This window comes from Rhinopithecus bieti, unplaced genomic scaffold (assembly GCF_001698545.2).
Source record: "Rhinopithecus bieti isolate Rb0 unplaced genomic scaffold, ASM169854v2 scaffold_20150, whole genome shotgun sequence".
NCBI classification, from domain to species: domain Eukaryota; kingdom Metazoa; phylum Chordata; class Mammalia; order Primates; family Cercopithecidae; genus Rhinopithecus; species Rhinopithecus bieti.
The window spans coordinates 1,166,800-1,190,348 of NW_016810565.1; the positions used below are offsets into that span (position 1 = coordinate 1,166,800).

Here is a 23,549-nt window from a genome sequence, read left to right on the forward strand (position 1 = left end):
ATCGGAGACTATGGATAGACGAGGCTAACTTCAGACAGTGCAGTGTCAGGGAACGATCGCCTTCTTCCTGCACCATCCCCTTACCAACGCCATTCTGCCAAGAGCTCCTTTCATCGCCCAACAAATTCCTCTGCATACACTACCCTTCAATCCGTTCATGTGACCTGATTCTTCCTGACGCTGGACAACAACCTGGATGCCGAGAGGGCAGGAGCTTGGACACTGCTGTGGGGCCACACAGAGCCTGCTCCTGCCAGAGAGGAGCCACTGGCCAGTTCCAGCATTCATTCCCTCTGGTTCCTGCACTCACTTGCTCACACGCTCCCTCTCTCAAGGAGTGGTCAGAGGTAGGCTGAGTGAAAGGAGCCACTCCAGTTCCCACCCACAAAGAGGGTCAAGGTCAAGGGAATTATCCCATCTCATTAGTAAATAATTGCAGTATGAATGTGTATGTACAAACTGAGCTCAGAGCTCTGAAAGGAAGGATCTTGTTCTACAGGACCATGTAACACAGGAACTGGATCTTGACTGAGGAGGGGTGGGTCAGAGGAGGCGTCACTGGAGCAGTGACTTGAGCTGTGATTTGAAGGATGAGTGGGAATTACCACATGAAGGGTTTGGGGATGGGGTGAGTGTGGCAAGCACCCCAAGAGGAGGGAGCAGGGTGGACACAGGCCCTATGACAGGGGCCCTGCTTGAGGAGCAGCAGGAAGGCCCATAGGCCTGGAGCACAGGGTGTTTAAGGGGTAGGATAAGGTCAGTTGTAGGTAGGAACCAGATCACATGGCACCTTGTAGAACATGCTAACAATTTGAGTATTTTTTTTTTTTTTTTTTTTGAGACGGAGTCTTCCTCTGCCACCCAGGCTGGAGTGCAGTGGCAAGGTCTCAGCTCACTGCAACCTCTGCCTCCCAGGTTCAGGCGATTCTCCTATCTCGGCCTCCCAAGTAGTTGGGATTACAGGTGCATGCCACCATGCCCAGCTAATATTTTGTATTTTTAGTAGAGGTGTGGTTTCGCTATGTAGGCCAGGCTGGTCTTGAACTCCTGACCTCAGGCGATCCACCTGCCTCAGCCTTTCAAAGTGCTGGGGTTATAGACATGAGCCACTGTGCCCAGACTTGAATATATATTTTTAAAAGCCATTAAAATATTTTCAAAAAGAACATGACATGGTCCAGTTTGCATTTTGAAACACTGCTCTGACTGAAGTGTGGACAACGACCTGGGCATGGGGATTGGGCATGACAGATGCAAGGAGCCAGTTAGGAGAGCCCTGATGCAGTCCAGGGGAGAGAGGCTGGGGACAGGGACTAGGTTGGTGGCACGAGATGGAGAGAGGAGGGAGGGTATAGGAGGCACTCAGGAAATAACATCCGTAGGACTTAGTGAGGATTGGGTATGAGTGTGAGAGAAAGGGAAGTTTAAAAAGGAACTTTGGCTGGGTGCAGTGGCTCATGTCTGTAATCCTAGCATTTTGGGAGGCCCAGGTGGGAGGATTGCTTGAGGCCAGGGGTTTGAGACCAGTCTGGGCAACATAGTGAGGCACTGTCTCTATAAAAATTTAAAAAATTAGCTGGGCCTGGTGGTGCATGCTTGTTCTTCCAGTTACTTGGGAGGCTGGGATGAGATGATTGCTTGAGCTTAGGAATTGGAGGCTGTAGTGACCCATGATGGTGCCACTGTACTCTAGCAGAATGAAGCCTTGTTTCAGTAAGAAAAAAAAAAAAAAAGGAACTTGGCAGGGTCTGTAGCATAGGCATCCATCTAAGAGAGGCAGGACTCCTGGTAGGAAAAGTGGCTGGAGGAATGGGCTGAGAAAAAGCTTTGGAATGTTCCCTCAGATCCTGGCTGGAGAGTGGAAACGGCAGGTCTCTTGTTCCAAGACACCAAGCGAATTAAATAACAATCATAAAGTGCCCTGGAAATCTGAGTCTTGCCATAAATAATAAACAGGGACGTTATACAAATAACGGGCTCTGCAGCCCCAGTGGAAGAAAACACATCAGTAAGAAAAATGGAGTTAGAAAAAAATGCACCCCAAAGCCCCAACTAACAAAATGACGGTATTAGCCAACATCCCGGGGGCTCGGCAGGCAGTGGAGGAATGGGCTCAGGAAAATGACTGCGGCCCTTAGCGTCAGCCAGGCTGTACGGCCGCAACAGAGTGAGAAGAGCTGCCGGCAGCAGGGAAGCCCGCTCACCCCTGGGTCAGGTCCCTAGGCCAAGGACCCTGGCCTCCTGCTTCCCCTCTGCCCTGAAAAAAGCACAGCTCATCCTGCAGGCCTGCCAGACTCTTGCCCTGCCACCCAGCGTACAGCTGATATGACCTGAGTTCACCCTTAGTGACAGATGGGAGAAAGAAACACGGATCCACCTTCAGAGGCTGCCAAGGAAAGCCAGTCCATTGACTTTTTTCTACTGGTTCCTTTGGTGACCAAGACATTTAAAATTCTGGGATGGGCTGTGAGAACAGGGTGTGGACTGGGTGTTGAGAGCCAAGATAGATTTTCGAATCATCACATTTTAGAGACATACAGGTCATCTTATGCAACATGATTCCATTTTGCATATGAGAAGGTTGAGATCTGAGTGTCTAGGGACTTGTCCAAGCTCACACAGCCTGCTCCTCACTCTTAGGTCCTCCTCCCACTACACATCCCAGCTGAGTGGCACCTCTCTTTCTATAGGCAGGAAACAGTAGATGCTTTAGACTCATTTTTTAAAAAAATTAGTGTACAAGGGTGCAGAAAGAACAGGCTCTCACGCCATCATAAAGAATTTTAGAGCTGTTGAAGAAGCCAGATTCCCAACCTCCCAGGGCTCTGACTCCCCTGTAAGGCTTGGAGGTGAGGACAGGTGCTGCTGGCGAGGGGCATTTGCGCACAGAGCCTGGACTGGGACCGTGATGCTGTTCAGGAGCTGTGGGCCACACAAGAGGCTGCTAGTTATTTATGGAACCAGCATTCCCCTTCCTGGGTGCGCCAGTTCTTCCCACAGAGGGCTGGAGGTCTCCAGCAAGCAGAAGCTGCCTTTGCTAATCACTCACAAGTGTTTCGCCCTGAAAGATGAAAGGGACAGCGCCCAGAGGCATTTCTGCTCTCCTTTGCTCTCTTGAAGCAGCCATCATTGCAATGCTGAAAGTCCAGGGAAACCGACACCCACCCTGATGGGCAGCCCGAGAGGGCACCAGTGTGAGGGAGAAGAACCCTCCTGTGCAGGCCCCCCTTGGCCCCAGGGGGATGGCTGAAGGCGAGGTCAAAACTTGGGTGCCTCTGCTTCTTCCCTCCTTTAAACATCCTCTTCCTCATTTCCCTTCTCAGGAGTCCTGTGGCCTGCCAGCTTTTCTCATTCCCTAGGAATGGTCTCCTCTGTCTGTGTCCCTCACTCCAGGTCTTCCCTGATTTTCTGCATGTCAACTCAAGTTTTCCCTGTGTTCTGCCCTCTCTTCTCCCTGCCTTGCCACTTCCTCTCTTTCCAACCACCCTGAAAAATGAAACCAAGCTAAAGTGTTAGAGGCTTCCCCTCTGCTCATGGTCTCAGCCTCCTCTTCCTGAATTCCAAGACCCCTGTGTGTCTGGAGCCCTGGGCTGTGGTCCTGGCTCTTCCAGCCACCTCCCATGGGCCCCGGGCAAGTTGCTGCATGCTCTTGGGCCATGCTGAGTTATTGGGTTGCACTGTAATCTCTAGGGTTCCTGACAGTTCTAACAGAGGAGGTCTGAACTCTCTGAGACAGGCAGAGCCCCTTTCCTGATACATGTGACAGCTTTCTACTTGGCCTGGGAATAGGATCGGGTCTGGGGAAGCCATGTGCTGTGAGAAGGTGAGTGGTCTGGATCTCCAGGAGGGAAACACCGTAAAGGGGGAGGGCCAGTAAGGGGAGGTGAAGGGTGTGTGCATGTGTGCACACATGTGGGTGTATGTGTGCATGTGTATACGTGTGTGCAGGTGTGTGCATGCATGTGCATGCATGTGTGCATGTATGTGCATGCAAGTGCATGCATGTGTGCATGTGTGTGCATGCTCATGTGTGTGTTGGAGATGTGGCTGAGGAACCAGTGAGAGCAGGCTGGATCTACTTAAAGATGCCCTAAGAGCATGGGCTGGCAGTAGGTGGGGTTAGGAAGGACAGCTGGTACAGAAAGAAGAGTAACTGCCCCTGGGGAAGGCCTCCTCACCCAGCCCTCCTTCCGAGGCTTGCCTGGACCCTGCCTCCCAGGAAGGGGCTGTAGCACTGGAACTGGAAGAAAGCCTGAGAGTGAGCACCAAGGTAGACTCTAGGAATCACCTAGAACAGGGAGACTGTTTTGTGGAGCGTTCCACATTTGTCTGCTCTGTCTGAGGTCCTCCTTTTCAAGACCTACCTGACACCCGCGGGGCACTTCGTACTTTCCTCCATTGTCACTCAGGGCCCTAGTTAATTACCTAAATGAAAGTTGAGCGACTACTCCCTATGTGCAAGACACTGGGCGAAGGCCCAGGGAGAGGAGAGGAAGGAACAGGAGTCTTTGCCCTCCTCCAGCTGATTCTCTAGGTGGGACTGACAGCACATGAGGAAACAGTCCAATAAATAATCACACATGATAATAGCTGCCACTCGATACACACACCGGCTGCTGTGATGAGCACAGGGTGCAGGGAGAGGGGTGTCTGTGTAATTTAGGTAGGTGGAAGGCAGGATCTCTTTGTGGAGGTGACACACACTGAGATGTATTTTTACTGTGAGCTCTTTGAGGGCAGGAAATGTGTCATACTACTCTTCTCCTCCTCCTCCTCCTCCTCCTCCTCCTCCTTCTTCTCCTTCCTCCTCCTCCTCCTCCTCCTCCTCCTCCTCTTCCTCTTCCTCTTCCTCTTCCTCTTCCTCTTCTTCTTCTTCTTCTTCTTCTTCTTCTCCTTCTTCTTCTTCTTGTTCTATTTTTTTTTAGATGGAGCCTCACTCTGTTACCCAGGCTGGGGTGCAATGGCAGGATCTTGGCTCACTGTGGCCTCTGCCTCCTGTGTTCAAGCAATTCTCCTGCCTCAGCTTCCTGAGTAACTGGGACTACAGGTGTGCACCACCATGCCTGGCTGATTTTGTGTGTGTGTGTGTGTGTGTGTGTTTTTAGTAGAGATGGGGTTTCACCGTGTTGGCCAGGCTGGTCTTGAACTCCTGACCTCAAGTGATCTGCCTGCCTTGGCCTCTCAGAGTGCTGGGATTACAGGCATGAGCCATTGTGCCTGGCTTGTGTCTTACTTTTACAGCTCCAGTGCTTAGAACAATGTCTGGCACTTGTGAGAAATTGGTATTATTTTTATGGTATTCAATAAATGTTTGATGAATAACTGAATGACCACTCATCAGCAGTTCCTATATAAAGCACATGTGTTTAATCACAGGAAGACAATGATCTCAAACAAATGTGATGTTGTTATGGCTAGTCTGTCTTTACTTCCTCCTTTCTTGCCTGCCCTTTGTTGATTTTTGCTCATATCTCCTTTTGATGGCTCAGCTGTGTTGAGTCCACACAGTAGAGAACACACATGCACACCCACACATACACTCTCCATATATTACCAACCATCTCCATTCCTGCAAAGACTGCAGATTCTATCCACGAAGCTATTAAGCACTCCCAAATGGAGCAAACCTCTCATTGACTATCACATGCCTCCTTAAATGATCTTTGAATAGCATTTTCTTTTTATTGCTTTGTGTAGTTCAATGGCACCAATTGTGATTACTCTAACTTGTGATAAACCCCAGATCTATAAATCTCCTGTTCATTCATTATTTTCCTCTCACTCCTTCTCAAGCTGTTATTTTTTGGAATGTAGTGAGGAGGGAGGAGTGGAGAGAGAAGAAAATAAAAGGACACCAAATTAACAGGAAAACAAATAAAATAGGGAAGCACTTCTCCCTGGGTGACAGGCACCCTATTAGACACTGTTAAACAGAACAAATATGCTTTAATACAGCACAAGTAGGCCTTTTATATTTATTCTAAATGGGAAATATAATGATCACCAACTTATCTTTAAGGGAAGAAGAAGCTAATTGTTCTAATATCTCACTAATCCTAGCAACTGGGAGAAAAATAATTGTTTTTCACTATTTTACCAATTGTTCAATTTATACCAAGGTGTGTCGTATAGCATGGACAGCGATTTCTATTTCTTGATCTATGTCATGGCTGCTATTCCATTTTAATTATTAATATGTGGAAATTATAATTATTTTGAGTATTGGTATGAGATAATTATAAATATAAAACAGCTTCATATGCTTTCTGATGCCCTTTCTTATCTGCAGACATGCTGGAGTTCGGGGGCATGAGCTTCAGAGGGAGAGAAACGTATAATGTGGTCCTTAGGGCCGCAAGGCTGGCTGGAGTGGAAGCAGAGGAGCCTCCTCCCTCCAGGGCCCTCCCTCTCCTTCACCTCTGCCTTCCAGCCCGCCAGAGCCAAAGCTGACCCACCTGTGTGTCTCTCCTCTGCCCCACTGCCTCACCCTCCTCCTACCCTGTCTGAGTTGTTAGTTGAGATTTCTAACTCATCACACACGTTGGCTCAGCTTGCATCCCATCCCCTCATCTCCTCAGCCATCCAGAAGCTGAGGTCAGACACCTGGAGCTTTGGGTTTCAAATCCAGCCCAGCTCCTGACTTTTTTGGCTTCCCCAATCCCCACAAACCTCTTTCGAGTTTCTCTAATGAGCTTTGCCAGCAAGAGAACATGTCTATTCAGCACCACGGACAGAGGCACGCTGTCCGTTCCCACAAATTAGAAGTGACTGCCCAGCAGTCTTGTCAAGGCAGTGGTGTTGGGGAGGGAAGGGGAGGCTGAGAAAGAGAAAAGTCAGTAAAGGCAACTGACTGGCAGGACACAGAAAATGCGGCCCCCAACTCTGGCTGTACTCAGTCATGGGGTTCCTACAAATGGGAAGTAGCTTTTTGATGCTGTTGGCTTCTTTCAGGCAGGCAGCAAATGGGGAAGGTTATCACTTCCTGTGCTTAATTTTGTTGGCCTAACTCTTGTCAGATTGTCACCATGATGGGTGCTGGAAACAGGCCCACAGCTGGCAAAGTCTCAGGCATGGGGAGCGCATAGGGATGTGGGTGTTGTGGTCGGGGTTGGGAGGAGAGACGGTTGAGGAGCTTGGAAAGAGGGCACTGAGACTATGCTATGGTCATGCTCTGGGGATAGAGATGGTAGAAAGGAGCTACCTCCTTCACACTGGAAGTGGGAATGAGGAGACACGGGCCCCGGGCCCTTCAAGGGGAGGGGTCCAGCTCACGGCAAGCATGGCTGGTGGGATCCAAGGCTTCATTTGTCTGACTTTAATGAATAAATGGCATCCCCAGCCACTGTTTACCTACTTTTGAATCCTGACAAACAGTCTGTGGCATCTGATGGAGAGGGTTACTAGCTGCATGGAGACAGATGGCTAGGGATGGAGAGGATTGGTTCTTTATTACAGCAGACCCGTAAGTGACAGCACTCCTTCTCCCAGCCTCCATGCCAATGTCAATACATTTCTTAAGCCTTCAGTGACCCAATGAAGCCAGTGCAAGAGGAAGACAGAATGGCCTGTGAGTAAGAGTGAGAAGTAGGGTCAGTAGAGTTGGGAAAAGGGGCAGGTTTCCAAGGGTAACTTCTTTGGGAATAAAGACATTGCCTTATTCTTCTTTAGTATTCTCCTAAATGCCTGTATAGTGCTGTTTATTCAACAGGCATTCAAGAAACATGAGTGATGGAGGAGGCAGGTAGAGAGGTCTGGATTAGAAATGAGAATAGGAGCAGATTTAATTGGGCTGGCTGTGGGGTGGGGTGAGGAAGAAATGGTAGGGAAGAGAGAGGAAGAGAAGTAGGGGACACAAAGGGAGAAGGGAAGATTGCATAAAGACAATGCTCCTGAATAAGTATCCTGTGTTTTAGGCATTCACTATGCTTCCCCACATTATTGTACAAATGACTTTGTGGAAACCAAACTGGTCTTCCCACTGTCCTGTTCAGAGAGGTCCCAGGTCTTATTCCTTGTTCCTCTGTCCTGTGGCTGTAGGGGATAACTTCCTCCCTCCAGATTACCCCTGGGACGATGGGGAGGTTCTCACTGACCTTCATTCATTCTCCGAAACTTGTCCTTGGCCATGTAGCCCAGCACCAGACAGCATCCTCTCTTCTGGAGGCCCAGCTCTGGAAGAGAAGCACAGGTAGGTGAGTTGGGAATGGGAACAGGTCAGGCATTAGGAGAGGCCCCTCTGCAGGGGCCTGTGGAGCTTGTTGCTCTTATAAACAGAGGTGCTTTTTTTGTTTAGCCAACATTTAGATGGAACTTATTAGGTTCCAGGCATAATTTTAAGCCAGCAATTCTTCATTTTGATTTTTCATAACAACCCTGTTTCCCCATTTTCTATCATCCCCATTTACAGATATATGAAGTTAGTGGCATTGGATGAAAGAGCTAGCAGGTGGTAAAGCAAGAGCTTTGAACCTAGGCAGGCTGGCTCTGAGTCCATGCTCATAACCATAACTCTGGGTTGTTGAGGGCCTTTGTATCTCAGGCTTGGGGACTATGCTCAGATCAACTTGGGACTGTGGCCAGACCTGCCAGGGTGATGTGAAATCTATCCAGTGGTGTCTAGGATGGAATAGTGCAACCGGACACAGTGGGTGACTCAGGAGGATGAAGAAGTGATTGTGTGAGTTTAGGGCAGCGAGGTGACAGAGAAGTTAAGGTATAGGCAGAAGAGCTCTTTCTACCTTTTAGAGAGGGTGCATTTCTGGTGCTAGAGAATCCTGTGCCTTCCTATATCAAGGCCCAATTTAGCACCATCATCAAGCACTTATGAAGTGTAGACTTAGAGCACAGGGGTCGAGATAGCTGAGAGACACAGACTCCACAGGGCTTTGACCCAATTGGAAAAACAAGATGGAATAACAATTCCAGATAGCAAATGCAAGAGACAATTTTTTTTTTATTTGCACAGTATTCTGTAAATAGTGTCCACTGTGTGTGTGAGCATTAAATTGGAGTCCATCTGCCTTACAAGAAGGCAAGCTTTCCTCTCTGGTATTTGTGCTTTTATCCTGATTTGTCTTAAGCACTTTATGGGTTCTGAAGCAATGGCCCACTCATTTTTTTTGACCCCTCTACCCCCAAACAACCCCCTGAAGTGGGCAGGTGGGCCACTCAACTGATATTATGCAGATGGGAACACTGAGGTTCAACTATGTTAAATGACTTCCCATGATTGTATTAGACCCCCACCCCACCTTGTAGCATACAAGTCATACAAATGTGATAGCTGCCACAAACTTGGTAAATAGATAAGGAATTTGGTTTCTAGAAGAGGGAATGTGACTGCAGCTCTACCCGGCCCTTGCCAGGATTTCTGGGCTCCTGCCTGCTCCTTCCTTTGGTATTTCAGAGAAAGAGGGTCCCAATGAGTGATGCATCACAGCACCTTCTCCCATGACACCGACTGTCTCTCTGAACCCAGCCAGTCACTGTCCAGGCTTGAGAGGATAGACAGAGCGGGTCATTCCTCTTTCTCCTTCTCCATCCACCGTCTGCAGCCCAGGTCCACCCGCCAAGCGTAGCAGGATGAAAGGGAGTGCAGGGCCCATGAGACACAGATAAGTCAAGCTCAGGGGCTCCTGCCCTAGAGAAAAACAAAGCATGGCAGGAGGTGGCAGAACGCCATGGCCCAGGGAGGTCGCTGGCTTTGATCTCCTGATTCTTTAAAGGGGTTTATTGACTATCAGTAAAGAGCAGAGAAGCAGATCTGAGGGCACCATTTCCAAAGGCACTCACTTCTCTTCCTTCCCCTCCACACTGGTGTCTGAAGGCTCAGCCAAACCGCCCTCACTTCAAACGGCCTTACATCTTAGGCGCCCAAATTGACGATGTTAAGTTCCCTCATTCAAGGCCTTGGCCCTTTCTTCAGGGGCTCCTGCTCTGTCGCGGGCCTCGTGGATCAAAGCCCCTTTGATGTTTACTTACTATATTTGTGGATTCTTTCTGACAACCACCTTCAAGAGGCAGGAATGCAGCCTGCCAGGAGGGGGCCAGCGGAAGTACAAGCTGCGAGGAGGTGCTGAGCTCCCTGGAACAATAGCCTCTTGAGGGAGACTGTATTGAAACCTCAACACGCTGACGACAGGCAGAGTTAACCAGCCCATTATAATTGCACACACATTGTTCATCATTAGAATGATACCATTGCTGACGATTCCCATTATATTTTTGCCATTGACTACTTATGCCCATCTAAAGCACATCAGCAATGGCTCCTAATAAGAAAAGGAGTTTGGGCTCCTGAACTAAGCCCCAACTCAATCCAGGAGCCTGGGAGGGAGGCACGGGAGCACTGAGTAGGAAGGGCAGAAGATGCTGGATGGATTTAGGCCAATGTTCCAGCTGGTCTACTGGACTGTCACTGAACGCTCAGGCAAATGGAAGGGTGAACAATTCTCCTACAGATTTAGAGAGTGTGAGCAATCTGTTGAATCTGGATTATCTCAGTTGGGTAGAGAACTCAATCTTTCCTCTGCCACATACTAGGACACCCCCCAGGGCAACTGCTTGAGGAGAGGCTGTGTGGGCAAGCGGTTATGATATAATAACTAAGAGTCTCACTGACTATGTTTGATTTTTGCAAATGAGCAGGAAAAGAAGTTTTAAAAAACCTGATTAATAAAAGAAATTGAGAATGAGGCAATTTCTCAATGTATTTGGCTCATTTAATTTGACACGTGTGGGTTAGTCTTAATTATTTAGGCGGCTACATTACAAGGCGCTAATAAGCACACTGCAGAAATTTATTAAGTGTGAGGGCTCTCTGACTGAGCCTTTGTAGAGAAGTGGGGAGAAGCTACTGGGATCTTTGCAAGAACGAGCAGGTTGGAGGATGAGTGAAGTGAGAATTAGCTAGTTGTCCATATATGAAAATCCGGGATGTCCTTTGGAGAGATTTGCAGAGCTAAATTAGAAGTCATTTGGTTCACATGAGGAAGTGTGCCAGCAGGGAGTGAAGTGGGGGAAGGGAGGAGAGGCTGGAAGCCCAAGTGGGAAGGTGAATATTGTCCAAGGTACTCACAATAGAGAGAACCAGGAGGAAGCTGGAGGCAATTGCTTTGGCTTGGGGAGACTCCACTAAGCCAAACTAGGTTATCAGGAGAGAGATGATAGAACATGACAGAAAGAACAGGAATCTCTCTTTTTGAGGTAGACCAGCCACCATCGGACTGTCACCTTCCTTGTCTCATAGCATGGAGATGAATGGGAGAGTCAGATCACAGATGCCCATTTTGGAACAGTAAGATGATGGGGTGTTTTCCAAGTAGGCTTTGGGGGTGATGTCTTTGGCTTAATCAGTGGCAGAACCACCATACTCTAAAGATGGCTATGGAAAAATAATTACCATGAAAGGAGTTGGTCCTGGTTAAAAGGACAAAGAAGTCCACAGTCACCTGCAGATGGGGCAGTGGAGGGCACTGTCCCAGGAACAAGGAAGGTTTAGGAATACTGCCTGTGCAAGGAAAAATGGATTGGAGCAGGGCATGTTTCTTAGGGAGAAGAGAAGGTTGCACCCTTGGGAACTCCTGGTCTCTGGCCTCTGAGCAACAGAAGCATCAGGACTGTGCCTTCTCCTGCTCTGAGCCCGTAGGACCAAGCACAGTGCCTGACACATGGCAAGTGCTCAGGAAAAAGTCTGCTGACTTAATGAAAGGGCTGGTTACAAAATATGGGGCAACGAAGGGTTCCCTTCGACTCGGGTCAGAATGAAAATAAGTGGGCTTCACCGTAATACAATGTTTTAGGTTAGTGGGGTTGGTTGTAGAGTGAATGAAACTTGTAGCTTATAGAAAGAGAAGCCTAGAGAACATAGTGGAATTTCCTCCTGGGAGGAATAAAAGGGGATGGCTTTTTAAATGGGATGGGTTTTCTTCCATTTCAGAAGGTGCAGATGGGATGTTTTCTAACCTTAGAATTTCTTCATTCTTACTAGTAATGTAGTGATACAGTGGTATTATTTCATATTTGTGGGATACTTATTTTTTAATGATGCTGTCATATTCCCTTTCTTTTTAGATGCTCACAGTAAGTAGTTCTGTGACATAGGCAAGTCAGAAATTATTTCCTCCATTTTGGTTTCACAAATTGAGGTTCAGAAGTAAAGTGACAGTTTAAGGCCAATGCACTAGCGGCAATAGTGCCCATGCTGGAACCCACGGCTGATTTCTGGCTTGGTTCTTAGGGTAAAGTACAGGGTCGCAGGGCTGCAGATGCTGCAAATCAAGACAAACCAGAGACTAGAGCACAGATCAGTGGTGTGGGCTGGGATGGTGCTGTGGGTCGAATTCCTCACTCTCCTAATAACCTAGTTCTGCATTCCCCTCCTGCACCAAATTCATACATCGAAGTCCTAATCCCAGTGCCTCAGAGTGTGCCCTTATTTGGAGACAGGAACTTTGTGGAGGTGATCATGTTATAATGAGGTCATTAGGATGGACCTTTATCCTATGACTGATGTCCTTATGAAGAGGAAAATCGAGGGATAGGCACATATACAGGGACATGCCATAGAAACTTGAAGACAGCCATCTGCAAGCCAAAGAGGGTGCCTGGGACAGATCCTTCCCTCCTAGCCCCCAGAAGGAACCAACTCTACTGACTTTGGACCTCTAGGCTCCAGAACTGTGGGACAATACATTTCTGTTGTTTGAGCTCCACAGCTGGTGGTGCTTTGTAACAGCCCTAGCAAATGAATACAGACAGGGCAGGGAGGAGTGGGTCTTCTCTGAGCCCTGGCAATTTCCACTGGCCATGGTTCTCTGGAACCCACCCCCCAGGGCACAAAGCTGCCTTCAGGGAGCAGCATCACACCCTGCTAAGGAGACCCCAGGTGACTGGGGAGCGGCTACCATGGTGGGTAAGATCTGATGGGGGTGGTGGCTACAAGAGACAGGAAAGAAGGAAGGTGGGGAGAGAAGGCTGGTTACGTGTCTGCACGTCTGGCACCCAGTGGCAAGCTGGAATGCCATTAGTGTCCCTGCTTCCAGGGTGAGGACCGTGTTGGCCAGGACAGCAGTTGCTAGTTGCCCGGTTGCCCTGTTCAGACACTAATGTGCCCTCAAGTAACTGCAGATGGAGCCAGTGACAACAGACAGGCACCAGCCTCTGCTACCGCACCTTTTCTGAGGCCATCAAATGCATCTGGATGGCTGCTTGTGGGAGGCCTTCCTGTCCTGTCCCCAACTTGCCCAGTCATAATAGTTCAGGTGTGCTTGCTAATGACTAACCTCTTCCCACCTAAAGCTAGTAGACTTGAGCACATCCCTGGAAGCCTATCAAACAAGAAACAGAACATTATTGACAGGCAGTTTGGTGTGGCTGTAGCAGAAGAAAAAAGATGAGGCAGGATATCTAGCCAGGGACCAGATCCTGGAGCAGCCAATGAGCCTCACCCAGGAGTTTGGGCTCTCTCTTAAAGGAGGTGGGGAGCCACGCAGAATGCTAGGCAGGGGAAAGATGGGTGAGACTTGCATTTCATAAAGATCCCTTCAGCACTGGTGCAGATGATGGATAGGAGGAGATGAGCTCAGAGAAGGGAGGCCGGCTGGGAGACTGCTGCCATATTCCAGGTGGGAGATGGTGGGCTTGCATCTCCTGCTTCTTCCCGCTCTCTGAAGATGGCCAGAGATCAGAAAGCAAGGGAAGAACCCTCCGTTTTATCCTGACATTCATCCCTGCCACACTGACATAGAGAGCAGGGGAGGGGCTGAAAAAATAGCTCCCATTCCCCAGACAGTGCCTGAGATCATCTGGTGGAGACACCAGCTGGGCTTGGTTGGAGTCACAGGGAGGCCACATGGGGCAGGGGAGGCTTCAAAACTAACAGAGCTGGCTGGAGCTGTGCTGCAGCACTTACCAGTGAGCAACTCTCAGGCTTCTCTGAGCTTTAGTTTCCTCATTTATAAAACGTCGATTCTAATAGTAAGACCCTCCTCACATGATTCATGTGAAAAGCAAATGAGCCGACACATGGGCAGAAGTGCCCAGAATGAAGTACCTAATAAGGGTGAGTTCAATAAGTAGAAACAAAATACCAAAGCGCGGTTTAGAGATCATCAAATTATACCCCCCTCCTTTTTTCCTTTTTCGGATATGAAAGTGGAGATGCAGAGAGGTGGAGTGAGTTCTCCACGGAGACATAATGAACTATTAGGTGGCATACTTCCCAGGTTGGCATGTAGCTACCAGTGACATAGACTGGAAATGTGAGGCCAGTCAGGAAGACCAGCCAGGTGGCTGTCGTGGGAGAGGCCAAGGGACCAGAGGGCTTGGGAATGGAGAGGAAATGATGAATCAGAGACATTTCAGAAAGAGACAGTGGTGCTAAGTAACAGAGTGGGTGAAGCAGAGGAAGAGGGCAAGGATGACCCCAGTTTCTTTTGTTGGACATATTGGACAAAGAGTGATGTCTGTATCAGAGTAGGGTGATGACAAAGGAAGCCTATTAAGTCACAGGTGATAATGGTACATTTCTGGACTTCCTGTGTTCGAGGTGACAAGGTTCTAAAGTGAAGAGGACTTGGATGATCATGTGAGAAGGAGTTCCAGGCTGAAGAAATATTTTTAACCAGCTGCATTGACCTCAGAGGGTAAACATTTTGTTGGGGGAAACAGCAGTTGGATCCCATGGGTAGACTCTGCTACAAGCATTAATTCTACCCCTCTGGAACCAGGACATATGGTATAAAGTTCAATGCACAGACACTCACAAAGAGGCCACTAAGTGCTAGGCACTATGTGCAAGAGAAAAAAATAGTAGGCAAATTTTCTAGCCCAAAGATACTATAATCCAGTTGGCTATACAAGACATATACTTGTGAAAAGGTAACTAAAAGTCAGAGACAGGTAATAGTTTGGTAAAGAAGTCGGCAGGCAGCATGCAAGTTATTTCTGCATGAATGGCAATTCTTACTGCAGGAGTCCCAACGAGGAAAAGAGAGCTTCAGGCTGTAGGATGGTGTGGGAGACCCTCGCAAAAGGCCTTGAAGGCTGGAGATTGTCCCTAGTTTTGTCTTTGTTTTGGGTGTCTACCAGTGGTCTCTCTCATTTGTTATTGTCTATCAACAGCCATCAGTAGCCATTCTGCCCAGCAATGCCGTGCTGATTGCAGCATCCTGGGGTCTCCTGTTTGGAAAGTTTTCACTTTGATTGTGATAACTGCTTTCTGCATGAGTTCTGCCTACTCCTATTTTCAGCATAATTACTCACATCCCAGGCAATAATGATGCCCATACATCATGCAAAGATCATAATTTTCTGATCAACCTCTATCATAAAGAGGCCTGAAGAGTGGAGTAGCAAAGGTATATTAATCCTGACTAGTTCCTGGCCCTGGACCTCCAGGACAAGTGATAAATGTTTAATAGCCCAATAATCTCATTGCTTGCTAATTCTAAGTTTATTAAATAACTATAAACTTTACGTTGTTGTAAAGACATAATTGTTACTTCATTGCTTATTTCATATGAGTTAATTATACTAGAACCAAGTTTTTCCCCATTCATATTAAGTATCAATTAGTTGTTTTAAACTATTGATTTGTATTTAATTAACTATGCTATTACATACCAATTAAATTCATATAAGAGGAATCTGAAACAGCTGTGGTCTTAAATTAAGTTTTTGAAATAATGAGTTCTATAACATTTCATGTCAAGTTACTGTCAGGAAGAGTTGACAATCATTTGTGATAATTCCAAAAAGTTGTTGTGACCCGCCAGCCCCTCTCACTAGCTCCCTCAGGTAGCAAGTTTCCCTCACACACCTGCTGATCACGTGCCGATCAGCACCTTATAGCTTGGTAGGCAGTGGAAGTGCTTAACACTGTAACACTGGGGTAACCCTTTGCCAGCCCTGCCTTCTCCAGCCTGCTCCAGCGATGCCATTATTTGGCTGGCACAGCTCCATCCCCCATGCGGCCAAGGTAGGCATTATTAGCAACTCCTCACCACCAGCTGTGGGGTCTAGAATTATCTGTGCTGTTATGTCTCAGATCCCGTGTGCCTGCAGGAAATCTACATGACCATGTGGTCATCTATCCTTTGGCTTCTTCGAATCTCTGCTTACTGGCTTAAGTCTGTACATCTCAGGTGGGAAAAAAGATGGCAGACATTTGCTGAGCCACAATGGGCATTAACTTTTCTCGTCTCATTTCACCCTCACAACACCTTTATGATCACAGGTGTTATTCTCCTTGTTATTTCGCAAGAAACTGACATTTTAGAGGAGTGAGGAGTTTGTCCTGAGTCCCACAGCTTCTGAGTGGTGAGGCTTGCCGTACACCTGCCTCTATGTTGGTGCTTGTTGGTGCGTCATGCCATGCTCTGTCTCCATTCTCTGTGAGATTCGATTCCTAACTAATTTGGAGTCTCAGCCCTTTGGGCTGGGTTTTCGACACCTTGCCTAGCTCTTGTCATCTTTCTCTCCTTGGAGGGCTGGGTTCCTCCCCTACCCTCAGACACTGCCTGGAATCTTTCTCCCAACTGATGAATGGCCTGGAATTCCAACACAGCCATCAGCTTTCTCTGGGGCACTTGGCCATCAACATGGGACCCAAGGTTGGCAGAGCTCACTCCACTCCTCTGTACACTGAAAGTGGGACACTGGTTACTCCCTTTGGGGACTGGGTGCAGCCCAGCCTTGCCCCTCTCCCTTGGCCAGCATCACCAAGGGTCTGCCCACCTGGGACCAAGTTCATGTAGTTGACCATCACAATGAAAGCTGCCATGTTCTGATTGTTATGCTTCATTAGTCTCTGGGCTAAGCACTTTGCATGCCTTACCTTCTTTATTCCTCATCAAAACTCTCTAAGGTAAGTGCTATTATTATTCCTATTTGACAGAAGGGAAACTGAGGATCCAACAGGTTACATAACTTCCCCAAGGTCACATAGCTAGTAAGTGCTGAGGTTAGTAAAGCTAATCATGAATGAGATTCTTTGGACTTCCAGTATAATCCCTTTGTGAGAGGGGTGGAGCATGGGGGATGTTAAATAATGTTGGTTAAAGAATTTTATGGCAAACAGTTTTATCCCAAGTACAAGGATGCCTCAGCCCATTTCTAACGTAAGGTGTTGAATCCTAGTGAGTTACTTGCTAGGTGGGGGAACAGAGAAATAGGATTGTGAAGGCCATTCTTGTCCTCCAGTCTGTCTTCCACTCACCCTGTGAGGAACAGGAGCTGCCAAAAGCCACATGCCTGAGGGCTGTTAGACTTTTCCTAAGAGAAAGTTGGAAGTCATGACTAGTGTTTGAATGGGGCCAGATGCTTGACAGCTGTGTGTCCTACCCCTGGGGAGGCTCAGCCTGGTCCATTCAGTCCGTCAGGGCTGGGAGGCCATGCAGGAAAAGGCATCTCTGTTTTCCTAATTTCTAGAAGGACCAAGAGTTCCCGAAAGACCAAGACTGAAGGCAAAAAGGAGGCAGGCAAAGTCCCAGCCTGCCTCCAAGTATTCCCTTCCCCAGCCCGTACAGTTCTTTTGAGGCCAAGATCTTTGCAAAGCCAGAGACCCAATAAGAGGTTATACATACAAGATTGATTTGTGAAATTAGTCTTTGCACAGATTGGCAAATGTATGGATTATTAGCTTTGCTGTACAGGTGAGGCTCAGGGAAGTCAAGCAATTCTCCTAAAGTCACACAACTGGGAAATGGAGGACCCAGGATTAGAACCCAGGCCCATTTGGTGCCAGAGCCCAGGCCTACTGTGCCCTTCTTCCAGGATGCAGTCCCAATGTCATGCATATAGCCCAGCTGACCAGCAGAGACCCCAGTGGGAAGAGGGGACCCCCCACCCCCAGCAGTGCTGCTGATGGAGTCACGGGCATCACTGTCAGGTGGTCAGGAGCACTGAGAAGCCCTTGTGGGCGTGAGGCCCCTGGAGAGCTCATTTCTCAGGGACTGGAGAGGCAGGGAGGTGGGGTGTAGTGGGGAAGCGTGGCGAGTGCCTGCCTACTCAGGGTGTGCAGGCAGCAGGGGTGGGGCTGCTGTTTAGTGATGGGCTTACAAACCTTCTTGTCACCTATTTATGGCCCACATAAAACTCTGAACACAGAGGATTAACTGAGAGGGTCCCAGAAGGGCCACACGCTGACTTTAAAGAATTGATCACTAGAGTCAGGCAGGAATGTCCAGCCCTTGCCCTCAGGCCCCTCATATGCTGCTGAATGAGTAGGGGTCGGGGGAGATGTTGGCACAAGGGAAGAGGGCAGAGAGAGAACAAAATGTCCTGCGAGTGGGGAGTGCAGGGTTTTTAGGGGTGCAGAGGGGTGGGCTAAGGTCCAGTGGGCTGCGAATGCCCCCTCCACATTCTGGGAGGAAAAGCAGCACAGGAGAGAGGCCAGGGGACAGCACATCCTTGCCCCCAGCCAAGACAGTCACAGCTGCCTGGTTCACAGTCCAGTGGGCATGCCTTGCCTCGCGGGGTGGGTCCTGTTCATCCAGGAATGCTGTGCACCTTCACTGGGGTGGAAGGAGGGAGGGCTGTCCAGCTCCCCCTGCTGTCTCTCCTCTCCCACACGTTTCTGCAGAGAGGACTGTCCTCTAGGGCATTGTAACTTGGGCCACCTTGGGAGCTGAGGCCAGTGAGAAGCAGAGGACGAGGAACTGGTGAGATCTCCCCAACAGCAGAGCCAAGCCCAGGCAGCTATCCGCTTCCTCCACCCACCCCAGCCCACACAGCAAGGAGGGAAAGTAGGCGGTGGGGTTAGGAGAGGACCCAGAGGAAAAGGCGGGGAACCCCGCTGTCCTCCCATTACTGAAATCCTCCTTGAGCCTTACACACCCCATTACGACGCTGTGTCTTATAATTAAATTGAATCTGTCAGTTACCTCTCAGCACGGCAGCAATTCAAGCTCATTGGAGGCTTTCTTTGTTTATTTTCATTTATTTATTTATATAGTAATTATTTATCTAGCTATCCAGAGAGCTGGATGGAGGCCCCAGCCCAGTGTTTCTTTTGTCTTCAAAAACAAGAACGCTCAAATGCAGTCTCTCCCACTTCAGGTCAAGAGAGGAGAGGAGTAACAGAGACCACAGGGTGGCAGCGGATCCACGGGGGGACCTCTTGCTGGGGGATATCGCTGGGACAGGGTTAAGGTCAAGATTGCAGGGGAAGCTTTGTCTGCCTGCCAGACGTGGCCTGGATCCTGCTCCTGATTCTACCCATTCTGTTCTTGTCAAATATACTTTATGGAAACGCCCAACATTCCAGAAATCTTCATGGAAGCCCCTTACAGGCCCCAGACTAGCAGCCTCATTCTGAGGGACTAGAACATGGGCTGCAGAATGTGGAAACCAGGTTAACAGTATTATCGGCAACTAACACACCTGCAGATCTTTGCAGCTGAAGAAGCAAGTACATGTTCTTCTTTAACCCTGAACATTCACGGAGGACACTGAGGATCAGAGAGGTGCCACAACCTCCCTTGCTCAAAATCACCCCGCTGCTAATGGCAGGGCTGGGATTTGACCACAACGCTTGGGGTAAAACCAAACTCCCCCACCTCCGTCAGAGCCCCAGATCAAAGCTGGTGGCCCAGCAACAAAAATCAAATCTCCTTTCTTCTCTTTAATGATAACCTTTCAGCAGTGAGGGGGCAAAGGAGAGCATGATGGCTTTGAGCACGGAATCAACCTCAAACAGATCCAGGGGAGCGATTCTGAGCCACCAGCCATCACTCAATAAGAACATGAAAGTTTATTTACCACGAGGCCAGCCCAGTGGGAGGCAGATTGCTAGTAGGCATGCCACAGACTGCACAGACCCTGCACGTCAATAGCTGAGCCCCAGAGAGCTGACTGCTTTTGGGGTTATCTGACCTAGCAGGCCCACTAGAGCAAAGGATGAGGGTGGCTGGGATAGTGTGTGCTTACATGTGTGCATGCATTTGGAGAATGGGAAAGAATTCCAGACTTGAGATGGCTCCTTAGACTTAAATCTCCCTTGAAGAGAAAATGCTGGTTGTGCACCACTTCCACCCTTGCCTACATACTCCTGCCAACCCATTCATTTGATTATTCATGAGCTGCTTAATACTTCTTGGAATAGGAAGGAATGGTACCAGAAAATACCGGGGTCCACACTGGCAATTCCTGGGTCTCTTCAGGAACAATCATGCTTACAAGGTTTTCGGTGCACATGGGAGGTGGGGATCAGTGTGCCTCTGGGACCTGTTTACCCAGATGAACCACTGGGGTTCTTGACTCAGGCTCTGTCAGTCCACAGAGGGTGGTCATGGCAATGTGGAGGAGGCCGGTGGCCCAGGGCCTGAACTACAGGAGAATTTATACTTCTTGTTCATCTGGAGAAAGTTCTCTGGACAGAGGACATAGTGAAGGAGCCTGGTTTAAAAGAAAGGGGCTTAAGCTAAGAAGCCCAGGGAGTAGGAAGTTCTATGCTACTCTGGCTTAAAGCTTTGGACAGTTGGGGCAGGTTCTCTCTTGGCTCCTGAGGCCAAGAGAAGCCAGCCTAGGAAGGTTGGACCATTGATCCCACAGCCCTGGGGCCTTCTCACACAGTAGTGTGGGCATCACAACCACCTCTTAGCTCTTGATCAGAGATGTCCACCTTCAGTCTCCTCAATGTGTACAATGGAGAGGTCTTGGGCTGCAATGAGGACTGGAGATAATACTGGGAGGTAAAGGTAAAGAGAGGTGTGTTCCTAAACCCAGTCTAAATGTATGGAACCAAGGCTGGACACGTTGTAAGCCCCTATAAATGGTACTTAGTTAGAAATATAACATAATATATTATTAGAAAGTACAGGGGTATGCTAAAAGTCTGGAAAATAATAAGATACTCTAAGATTAGCCTGAGAATTACAGTTCTGTAGCTTGAATAGAGACTGCTATGCTGTTGGAGTTAATACCCACAGCAGCTCAGGGAACAGCTTTGTTCCGCTCTCAGAGAAAGGGGCTGCCTGGTGGCTGTCCTACTGGGGCCGCTGTTCCTTCTATCGGGGATTCTCACACTCCTCTCAAGCATCACATTTCATTCATAGTTCAAGAACCCCCAAGAAACTCCTCTGTGTGTGGCCTTCTCTACCCCTACCATTGCCAGGTGGGCATCCCGTCCTCTGGGCACCCCCAACTGCCTTATTCATACCTCTTCATTCATTCATACCTTTGCTATGAGACTGCCTTATAGATGCAACCATGGTTTTGTATTTTTGCTCCACCCCTCCCAGACTGTGAGGTGGGAACCATCTCTATTAATCTCTAGAACCTGGCACAGGGCCTGGCACATCGTAGGCACTCAATGCACATGTATATGTGATGAGTGACTCCACAGACAGGAATGATCTACTCTAATTCAACAGATTAATATTTGATTTAGCACTGTGTATCCTTTCAAAATTCTGGGGGTCAAGGTGAGGACTGAGGTCTGAGATCTTCTCTGCTGGTTTGAGAACCGGACTCTGAGCAGGGCTCCAGCCTTGCCCCTTCCTCCTACCTTCATTGGTCCTTCCTTTTACAGAACTATAAGTCAGCCTCAGGTATGGGTCAGCTTTATGTAGTTAACCTTCCAGTCATTCAGGTTTTTATCTTTGAGTTTATTCTAATGTCATTCATTCATTCAAGGATAGCTCACTCTGTGTCAGTTCTGGCTGTTACGAATATTGTGATGAATAAGATAGACAAGAATTTTTGCCTTCCTGAGTTTCCATTTTAGCCTCTATTTAGGTCCTTTCCCTTACACGTAATTTAGTTGTAGGAGGTTTCCTGTGGGCTTGGGCAAATTATTAAACATCCCTGGACCTCAGCATCCCCATCTTCAAAATGCTCTCACCAAACCCTATCTCAAGCTGGCAGTGTGCCGCCCACCACAGCTTGGCCTTGTGTGGCTGGTGCTCGGTACCTCCAGTTGGTTTGAATGTGGGTGCACATGCATGTACGAGTTCATTTATTTGCTTCCTTTCTTCTCGGGCACTTAGATTTTTGATGCACACTGAGAGGGTCCTTTTTAATCAGCTGAGGAGCAAGGGATTCCTGAGCCACAGATGAAGCTCTCCCTACTGGAATGCAAAAGGAAGGACAAGAGATGGGCCTTTACAGAGATGCTGCTGTCTGCTGGGCACTTTACACACACGGAGTTATGCTATTTAGTCCACAGTGCAACTGGCCAGGGAGTTATTGCTTCCCGTACTTCTCATACGAGAAGACTGAGGCTCAGAGAGGCTCAAGGGCTCCCATAACCGAGGACCTGTGCCTTTGCTGCTGATGTCCACTCAACCTCTGGGCGGGGGTGGCGGGGAGGGCGTTGGGGCTCAGTCCACGTGGAAGGAAGAGAGAAATAGAATGTCACAGAGCCCTGTTTCAATACAGGGCTCAGCAAAATGTTTGTCTTGGCAGTGTTTCATATCGACCCAGTATGTGGCACATGGATTAAGTATGCAGTTTGGTGGTCTTTAAAGGATGAACATTTTCTCTAGGATCAATAAGCTGAGTGAGTTTGGGTCTGAATTCATCAAAATGTCACCTGAAACAAATTTAGTATCAGGACTTGTGCACTCAGGTCAGGTCGATGGGAGGGGGCAGGGACAAAACCCAAGGAATACCAGGTCTCTGGGAAAAGGTCCAGGGCACCTGTTGGACAAATTTGGGTCTGATAACTCAGAGTGGGGAGGGGGCCCTAGCTGGCAACCAGCATCCTAGAAACTAACCGCTGGCCTGGCACAGTGGCTTATGCTTGTAATCCCAGCACTTTGGAAGGCTGAGGCAGGTGGATCACCTGAGGTCAGGAGATCGAGACCAGCCTGGCCAATGTGGCGAAACCCCATCTCTACTAAAAATACAAAAAAAAAAAAAAAAAATTAGCCAGGCGTGGTGGCAGGTGCCTGTAACCCCAGTTATTTGGGAGGCTGAGGCAGAAGAATAGCTTGAACGTGGGAAGCGGAGCTTGCAGTGAGCTAAGATTGTGCCACTGCACTCCAGCCTAGGCAACAGAGCAAGACTTTGTCTCAATTGAAAAAAAAAAAAAAAAAAAAAGAAGAAACTAACTGTTCTGCCTCTGGTCTAGATGTCATCCTTACCTTCAGAGAGAAAAGCTGAGTGAGAGGCTGTGTGATGACCGCCCAGTTCTAGACTCGTCGAACAAAAAGGGTCTTTGAGGTTAATCAGTGCCATTCTCACACCAGTGCTAAAGGACTCCCTTGTTAGCACCTTGGAGAAGTAGTCACATGGGTTTCCCTTGGATCGTTCTAAAGACAGGGAGCTCATTACTTTGGAAGCTGTGCTTTTCATTTTTGGAGAGTTTAAATCATTTTAGAGTTCTTCTATGTTGAGTTTAAATATTCCCTACAGCCTTGCAACTTTGCCTCATTAGTCCCAAATCTGCACCGTGAGGCAACTAAGAATGAGACTAATCCCTCTTCCACTCAACTACTGAGAAGTTTAACAGACAATCTTTTCTTTTCCAAAATAAACAACCGTTAGGCTGTTTGGGTCCTGGGATGCTTGCAGCCCAGGAAATGCTCCCTCCCTCTCCCCTTAGA

The 23,549-nt window shown here is 48.3% G+C and overlaps 1 protein-coding gene across 2 annotated transcripts in view; it reads right to left on the bottom strand.

The window, feature by feature from the left end:
- KIRREL3 (kirre like nephrin family adhesion molecule 3) overlaps positions 1-23,549 on the bottom strand; it is a 575,101-nt gene that overhangs the window by 122,530 nt on the left and 429,022 nt on the right. For both annotated transcript variants that reach the window (XM_017892265.1, XM_017892264.1), the window contains exon 2: positions 8,094-8,171. In XM_017892265.1, the coding sequence (XP_017747754.1) occupies positions 8,094-8,171 (78 nt within the window). The remainder of the gene's footprint in view (positions 1-8,093; positions 8,172-23,549) is intronic.